General features: G+C 39.2%; 1 protein-coding gene across 1 annotated transcript in view; it reads left to right on the forward strand.

Annotated features, from left to right (window-relative positions):
• The window catches only part of SLC26A8 (solute carrier family 26 member 8), a gene marked incomplete at both ends in the record, with an annotated part of 53,511 nt that extends 44,190 nt beyond the window's left edge, over positions 1–9,321 (forward strand). The window contains 8 exons of the mRNA XM_081949165.1: positions 199–268; positions 1,637–1,729; positions 1,813–1,947; positions 3,621–3,947; positions 6,097–6,151; positions 6,571–6,764; positions 7,025–7,078; positions 9,061–9,321. Coding sequence (XP_081805291.1) covers positions 199–268; positions 1,637–1,729; positions 1,813–1,947; positions 3,621–3,947; positions 6,097–6,151; positions 6,571–6,764; positions 7,025–7,078; positions 9,061–9,321 — 1,189 coding nt within the window. The remainder of the gene's footprint in view (positions 1–198; positions 269–1,636; positions 1,730–1,812; positions 1,948–3,620; positions 3,948–6,096; positions 6,152–6,570; positions 6,765–7,024; positions 7,079–9,060) is intronic.
• Between the last annotated feature and the right edge of the window lie 49 nt (positions 9,322–9,370).

Genomic DNA, 9,370 nt, shown 5'->3' on the forward strand with positions numbered 1-9,370 from the left:
AGGAGTCTGCACTTCATCTAGACGAGTATAACATTATGTATAAACACAATTTGTATTCATCATTGTTTGTCCTTTTTCTCTAAGAAAAATAATATTTCAGACATATTTCTAGGGTGAGATAGGTTGGAAAATTTTGATCCATTGGTTTTGTTACATTTCATAAGGAGAAAGTAGATCCAATGTATACCCTTGTTTCAGAATGAAGATGATGATATTGGGTCAGATTCCAAACACCAATATTTATCGCAGTTTCTCTGACTACAGTGAGGTAAGAGGGAGATACAAGATATACTTTATTTGCTATAATCCTTTTCCATTACCAGCAAATCAACAGCTGACAGGTCCAGATAAATTAATTTCATAAATGATTGTGTCAGGCTCTTCCCGAGACAGTGATGAACATGATTAAAAACTATTTTAACTGCTTTACATGAAATGATACACATAACAGTTGACAGCCTCTGAGTGAACAGGAAAATACCCAGGTGCCTTGTAAACCTTTTGCACAGTTTGAAGTCAAGACTTGGAATTTCTCTTATCTCCAAAGCTCATAATGTTCACTTACGTCAAATGTTTGTGAATATTCTCCATCTCTACCGTTCTAATAAATCCATCAAGCTCAGTTGGGGTTTTTAAGCCACTGACTCCTGACTCCTATTTTGTTAGGAAATTACATATAATTATCAGGATTATGATTGGTAATGTTACCTTTCATCAAGCAAAATTATTGCCATCCTGACTACCATCCTGAAAAACATATCCTAACAGACTATAATTAATAGTTGTCATGTACACAATTTCCCCTCAATTTCTTAACCTAATATCAGCCATGAAAATATATTTTATTAATGGCAACTGTATTAATTACATTTGATTGATGCACTACTTTAATGCTGTTTTATGTGCCTAAATGTACCTGGTATTAGTTTATGTTAAAAGTGAAAATTGATTTTCTATTCAAACTGCCATTTCAAGGCTCAAGGTTGACACAGCCTTCCATCCTTCCGAGGTCGGTAAAATGAGGACCCAGATTGTTGACTGCAGTAGGCTGACTCTGTAAGCCACTTACAGAGCGCTGTAAAGCACTGCAAAGTGGCATATAAATCTAAGTGCTATTGCTATTTCATTAGCAAATAATTTCAAGAAAACTGCTAAAAACCTGCTTAAAACTTAAAATACCTGTTTTGACATTTGTTAAAACATTATCTTTCTATAATAAAATCCTACTAGAGGATTTCTAGAGTCAGTAGTTCATAGTTTGGTTGTTGTTTTTTCCCTAGGGACAAGAGAGTTCATGTTTCTGTGCATTTCTGTGTGTGTGTGTGTGTGTGTGTGTGTGTGTGTGTGAGAGAGAGAGAGAGAGAGAGAGAGAGAGAGAGAGAGAGAGAGAGAGAGAGAGAGAGAGAGAGAGAGAGAGAGAATTTCCAAGCACCGATCTTTAGTCACGTTGCCCTCTTGTACCTACAAGAAGGAGATAATAGCATGATTCTTCGGGGACATCCATTATGTTCAATGATCAAATATAACAGCTTGAGAACACACACTATTGATTGGAATTCCAAAAAATTCAACGCCACCTGGTAACATTTTGAAAAAGGCTCTGCATCTAAAGAGGTTTGTTTTGTTTGCTTTTTAGGCCATAGAAATTCAGGGTGTGAAAATATTCCAGTGCTGTGCTTCTATCTCATTTGCAAACATGAAACATTTCAAAAAGTACATTTTGAAAAAGGTAAATTATCCTCCCCCAATAAAGTAGTTCAGAAGCTATGCACATCTAAAAACAGAAGTCTAACTTCCCTCTTTCTATTTCAGATGGATATGAAGGCAGTGCCTCTGGATGAAAATGAGATGCGAGCCTTGATCTCAGTCAGCATGTCCAGTGTTAAAGGACAGAGCAAAGACTTAAACTGCGCCTGTGTTTGTGACCCACCTGAGCTGATACCCAGGGTCAGATGCATTTCTTATCTGTGCGCACATGTTTACACAGTTGCACATGTTTACTCAAAACCTTTCTTAATTCTGAGACAAACAACACTGAGGAAAATGTTTCCACTTTCTTACACTTACAGCCTACCGCAATAAGCCCTAAAATACATTTGTTTTCTTTATTTATTAATCCAAAGTGTATAACAGCTCATGTCACAAAAAGTGACTGTGGGAGGTGTACAACACTCAAATAAAACAAATATGAAAAAAATATGAAAATTGTAACAATCCACATTAAAAGATGGATAGTATAAAAACAAATATACAAACTTTAAACAAAGAGAGAGGATAAAAATGGTCACCTCAGCGGTGGAGCCATCTAACCATATTTCCATTTCCCTGGGAACCCCAAGCCTGATATAACATAACCAGATATTTAGGCATTTATAGATTGTCAAAAGGGATGGAGCTAATCTAATCTAATCTTGGGGAGAACAACCATAACACAAGTGCAACAGCAGGGAAGGCACATCTCCTAGGACACACTAAATGTAGGTCTCTATCTGATGATGCCCAGAGCACTCTTTCTCTGCCAGATCTAATGGGATAAGCTAATGTAACTGGGGAGATGTGGTTCCTCAGATAGCCATGAAGGGCTTTAAAGTTTAAAACCAGTAACTTTATTTGAATCTGGAAGCAAACTTGCAACCAATGCAGCTCATGAGACAGAGGTATAAGATGTGCTATTTTAGGAGTGCAATAATTGTCCCTGGCGTCACATTCTCTACCAGTTGAAGCTTTTGGATACTCTTCAAAGGCAGCCCCATATAGAGTACAATGCAATAGGCCAATCTGGAGGTGACTAGGCCATGAATAACTAAGCACATGGAGCAGGTTAAATCTGGAATCTGTAAGCAGGGCCTGCCAATCCAGGTACAAGCACTGTGCACAAGATGACATAATACATGCCAGGTTGGCTCTTTTATCAACAATCAAATTCTGGATGAGGGATGCCTTATTACAGATTAACCTGGTCCCACTAGTCGGAGACCAGGACCACTGACAGTCCACTAATAGGGTATTAGGATTGAGATCAAAGACCTGAACTGCAGAATTTAGCCTACCATTTCCTCCATAGAATAATTAATACATTGCCTAAAGTGTGATTTTGCTAATGATCTCCAAAGCAAACCTACCCATTTTTCCATGGTATGTGGAATGTGAAAGGAAGATAAAGGTCTGATGAATCCAGATACCTGGCAGGGAAGGACCAGCAGGCAGAATGCTTTCCCTGCCCCTTCTAAGAATTATTTCTCAGTAGAATGCAATTAGTATGGATCACTCAATGGCTCCTTTAAACTTTTCCCCAACCAGGAACATGGCAGAGGACTGGAAAGACTTCATATAAATCCTTAACATTTTACCCCTTACCATTCCACATTTTTCTTGGTGATAAGGAAGCAGGAGGGAATTCTCATGTTAGACTTCCTCATAAAAATTAAGACCCTTCCTCCAATATCTAAGGGAGAACTTGAAGAACACAAGTGAAATGATAAATATGACATTAAATTGAGAGTGGCCCAAAGATAAAGCATATGAAAATGAAGAGTCTGTAAAGAGCAATAGGAAATACAGTATGATTTTCAGTGTCACCTCATTCTCTTCTAGAATCTCTTATCTCTCTTGAATTCTAGGTACCCTATAGAGAGAAACTTCAAAAGCGAGTTCCTATTGCTAATGAATCATTCTCTGCTTCTTCTTTGGCCTTGGTACGTTGGACAAGAAGCCCTTCTGATATACAATACGTCCAATCTCCAGCAAGAGAAAGGCCGTGTAGCTATGCAAAGAGGAAAGAGGATCTGAATAACATGTGGTTTTCATCAGACCCTCGTTTAACAAGGTCTACAACTCAGTTGTATACACTTGACTCAGAGTATGCAAGGCATAGGATTCACACGATTGTTTTAGACTTTAGCATGGTGCACTTTGTTGATTTACAAGCTTCTTGTTTATTACGGGAGGTAAGTCTCTTGTATTGTTTTAGAATTTTATTAATCTAAAACTTTGATTTAGTATATATGTGTGTGATAGACTGTTTGGAATTTATAAATGGATATTTAATGAGCAAGATCAATTATAAGCAAGGACCTCAAGGCTTCATAAGGGACTCAAGATCTATCTCTGCCAGCTGGCTTGGGGCCCCAATGGGAGAACAGCACAGTAGGTGGTGGTTGATCGAATAATAACAGATCCCACCTCCCTCCACTCCGTTCCCACCCATCCCATGTGTCATCTGATTTTAATATTTGGCTTTAATTTAATTTATATACTGTATAAATACTTTTTTATGACTGTAAGCCACCCAGAGTTACTCTGTGGTAAGATAAGTGGCCAATAAATGTTATAATAAAATAAATAAATGCAAGCAACACAATCAAATATAATCAGTATATTTATTTTTACAGTTCCTTCATCTATATATTATTTTTCTTGCAGCAGTAAAAAAAAATGTTCCACACACTTATGCTTAGCCTTCTAGTTTTTTGCATTGAAATAATGTATTATGAATCTCATTTAAAAGTGAAATCACAAAGGGATGAAGAAACTGGATGAATAATGTGGCTTGCCAGATATATAGAAAATCGACACTTCCCCGAAACCTTGTAACATCTAATTTATAGCATAACGTTTTAAAGAACACACATTTTGAAACACTACAGGTAGTCTGGTGATACAGATCATGTAATTTGATCAGAAAATAAAGAACTAGAAACACGAAAGGGTTGGTTTATTTTTCTCTACAAAACCGAAGTCCCACAGTGGAGTGAATTTTCATGTTTAGATATCACAGAATATAAAATTCTGGCTGTGATACCCATGTCAGCATAAAGCAAAAAATGTGATACATTTTATGCAGGAAGCACACAGTACAGTTTGTCCAAATATGAGTACAGCTGTGTACCTAATGCATAATTTGAGTAGCTAATCCAGGATGGCTCTACATTGGTTCCTTTTTGATTAGAAAAATATATGACCTTGATTCAGTCTCATCTACCTCAATGAACAAGATGCTAGAATCAGAGCACTAGGCTTTGATTAATCCACCAACAGTATCAGTAACCCAATGCACTGCAGAAACCAAACACGGGAACATCCCATTCCTCCTGTTATCTAGACTGATTATGAAGCCAATCACCTAGACCAGCGGTCACCAACTGGTGGTCCATGGACCACTGGTGGTTCAGGAGAAATTTTTGTGGTCCACAGAAAAATTATTTGCATTTTTTTATATTGCACTAAATACTATTTATCTTTTTAAAAACTTCATATTAATGGTCCGCGGGATTTAAAATTATGAATTTTGTAGTCCCTGAGATCCGAAAGGTTGGCGATTCCTGCCCTAGACTACATAGATCTGCCTCAGGTTTTCATGAAAAATAGATTTTCTTTTTAAAGACATACTGTTACACAAACGTATGCAGCACTTCACCCAGACACGACTTCTATTTGAACTGTCAGTAGATTTGCATCAGTGGTGGGTTGCTAACCGGTTTACTACCAGTTTGCTCATGCTTGCGCGCATGCTTGCGCGCATGCTCAAGTCTTCTGCGCATGCGCAGAAGTGTCTGGGCAGGGAGGGCGGAGCCTCCCACTGCCATCACTACCAGTTCGGCCGAGCTGAGCGAAACTGGCAGCAGCCCACCTCTGATTTGCTGTTTTATCTTACTATCAATAAATATTAATGATTTGATATGAGAGGTTGGGCTTTATTATGAGATAAACTGTCCTGAGATGTATTTGCCAAGTAAACTAAATTATAGCAAACACCTATTTGCCTTAGACATGTAAGATAGATGCATTATTTCTGGACATCCCATACATGACATTGTTTACCAAAGAGGTATAAGAATTTATATGACTCCCCCAAGTATAAAGGGCATTACTTAAACTCCACCAGATTTATGGGCTGATAATCTGCAAACGAAAAATAGATTCACCACAATGGAAATATATTTAGCTATCCAAATCCCGGCCATAGGGCTATGCTGATTGGGAATTGTAGCAGACTTAGTCCCTCTGTATCAGCCTGAAGAAGCGCTTTTATCAAATTGTCTCAACCTCTGAAAATGATATCATTACTAATTATCATATAATGGCTTCCTTTTATAGCTCTGTCATGTCTTTCAGAACATTGGAATCACAATCCTGATAGCTGCCTGTCATCGTGAGTATAGGCACAGTGGTGGGATTCAATTTTTTTTACTATCGGTTCTGTGGGCGTGGCTTGGTGGGCGTGGCAGGGGAAGGATTCTGTAAAATCTCCATTCCCTCTCGATCAGCTGGCACTCGGGAGGCAGAGAATAGATGGGGGCGGGTGCCGTCAGAGGGGGTATTTACTGGTTCTCCGAACTACTCAAAATTTCTGCTACCAGTTCTCCAGAACTGGTCAGAACTTGCTGAATACCACCTCTGGTATAGGTATAGTAATTATCTATATGCAAGATCGACAATAGATAATATAGCCCAGTTGTAGGGTATAGCATGAACTGATAAACAAGCAAACAAGCAAACAAGCAAACGTCTCTTTTTAAAAAAAAAAAATCGTACAACCGCATGTAATATTTCTGCCTTTTTATCTCACAGCCACTGTGATAAAAACTTTTGAAAATAATGATTTCTTTGACCAATGTGTTACTAAAGCCCGGTTCTTTCCTACTCTGCATGATGCAATACTCTTCGCTGTGGAGCCAAACCTCTTGGGAGAGATGGTTCCAGTGGAAACCCAAAATGAAGCTCCTGAGGATATGATGGCAGGAATGAATTTAGATGATGAAAAGGTATGATGCTTCAATGAAGGTTCATGATAAATGTACTGACATGATTAACACTGGAAAGCCTTCATTTCAGTCTATGCATTATTGCTGTATTATAGTTACAAGGGGCATCTCAGAGTACTCCCAGTGAAGATGATTTGCAATTATTTTTAAATCATTCCTAGGATTTTGCTGAGCACTTCTATTGTTCTGCTACCTGGTTCATGATTCAGATTTCTTCCTGTCGTTGACATAATTTTTTTCAAGATTCTCTCTATCCCTAGATTAAATATGTCAACAATGATTATTATAGTGCTTATCCTCCTGCTGCCAGTCCAGTATGACACTCAGTTGTGTTTCTAGGAAAAACACACTGCATCTAGGAAAAGCCAATAAAAATCCTCCAACCAGAATCTTCTATGGATTTCAACACAGCTGAGATGCTCCCTGTTAAGCTAAATGTACAGAGCAGGATTATGTCTCATTTTGCCAATCTGCTGATTTTGCCAGCCTCTCTCTGAGGGTTGCACATTCAGGGAAACACTTAAACAATAAAGGGACACCCATGTATAGTATAAGGTAAAGGTTCCCCTTGCACATATATGCTAGATGTTCCTGACTCTAGGGGGCGGTACTCATCTCCATTTCAAAGACTGACAGCCAGTGCTGCCTAAAGACGTCTCCATGGTCATGTGGCCGGCATGACTAAACACCGAAAGGGCGTTGAATGCTATTACCTTCCCACCAAAGGTGGTTCCTATTTTTCTACTTGCATTTTTACGTGCTTTCAAACTGCTAGGTTGGCAGAAGCTGTGACCAATAACGGAAGCTCATTCCGTTATGCAGCACTAGGGATTCGAACTGCTGACCATTCTGATCGACAAGCTCAACTTCTTAGCCACTGAGCCACCGTGTCCTGATTATTTAATACTTCTAGATCAGAGGTCTACAAGCTCCGGGCCATGAACTGGTCCCAGTCGGTGGCCTGTTAGAATCTTGGCCACACAACTGGAGATGAGTGGTGTGCAAGTGAGAGAAACTGAAACCATTCCCCTCTCCCAGTCCATGGAGAAATTGTCTTCCATGAAATGGGTTCCTGGTGCCATAAAGGTTGGAGACTATTGTTCTACAGCATCTACATCAGGAATGTCAAATTCAATTTCATTGAGGGCCATATCAGGGTTGTTTTTTATCTTTGGGGGCAGCCAGTGTGTGTGTGGGGGGCATGGTCAGGGTGGACATGCCTAGCTCTACGTCACTCAACAAGGCTCCATTTTTGGCCGTGACGGTCTTCTGCAGCCCTTTGCCAGCAAAAATAGAGCTCAGGGAGGTCTCATGCAGCCCACCTGAGCTCCATTTTCACTGCAGAGGGCTGCAGGAGACTGTCGTGGCTGAAAACAGAGCCCGGGCTGGCCGCGCATGGCCCTCCCAAGCTTCATTTTCACTGGCGGATCTGTCCCCTGGGCCTTGAGTTTGACACCCCTAATCTACATGAATGCAGCTACAAACATAGTATCTCTTTATAGCTGCCATACTGAAGTGAAGACATCGAGGGTGAGGGCAGGAAGGACCATTACTGTGTTGTGATACATACACTGCAAAATATTACCATTCCCACTTTTTAGATTTAATCTATGTACAGAACAAACCTATGCAGGATTCATATTACATGGGAGTAGCATAGGAGAATCTTTTCATGTAAACGTCTATGGAGATTCTCAGTCATTCAAGTCATGGTTGTCCCAAAGGTGCTTTTTCAAGAGGCAACTGGACTTTCTGTTTTTTCTTTGAAGACGTTTTGCTTCTCATCCAAGAAGCTTCTTCAGCCTCTGACAGTCAGAGCTGAAGAAGTTTCTTGGATGAGAAGCAAAACGTCTTCAAAGAAAAAACAGAAAGTCCAGTTGCCTCTTGAAAAAGCACCTTTGGAACTTTTCATGTAAATTTTCTCAAGCATAATCTAACCACTGACTTTATACTTTTTCTCACAGTAATGGGCTTCTAGTTCAGCTGAAGACTTTAATATTATTTATTTTTAAGTAACTGAGAACAGAATTGCCACTTTGGGCTAAAGCTAAACGAATAATGTCATTCCCTTTAAAGGTTGCTTTCTCCCTAATCTAGATCCAGTGAGCTAAATAGTTTAACTTTGCTAAATGATTCCTTTATTTTTCTGGAATCATGGCAAAGACTCTTCTGTATTTTGCATACGTAAGATCCTTGTAATATTCAGTTTGGTGGATAAGAAAGATGGATGTACAGTATAGATGCATAAGTGTGAATTTCTGTATATGTAGGCATTATATATTTGTGTACATTTCAGGATATAAGAAGTTACCACTCTGTGAGAAGTAAGCAATCGGAGAGGACTCAGCAGTCCAATGGGATCAGAGACGCCCCCACACCCAAAACTGTTCAAAGTGAAACCTACATAGAGGAGCCCATATCTGATCTTTTCCGCACATTTTCTCTCCAGAGTGACTTAGAAGGTACATCTCATCACCCTATTGAAACATCTCCCCTTGAAGACAATGAAGATGATCAAGAATGGGAAGGAAAGTGGAATTATTCCAGAGAAATGTAAATTATGAGATCGATTCAAATTAGCTAAATAAACAACAGCAAAAATATAA

This window comes from Natrix helvetica (assembly GCF_964273705.1).
Source record: "Natrix helvetica genome assembly, chromosome: 3".
Taxonomy (NCBI): Eukaryota; Metazoa; Chordata; class Lepidosauria; order Squamata; family Natricidae; genus Natrix; species Natrix helvetica.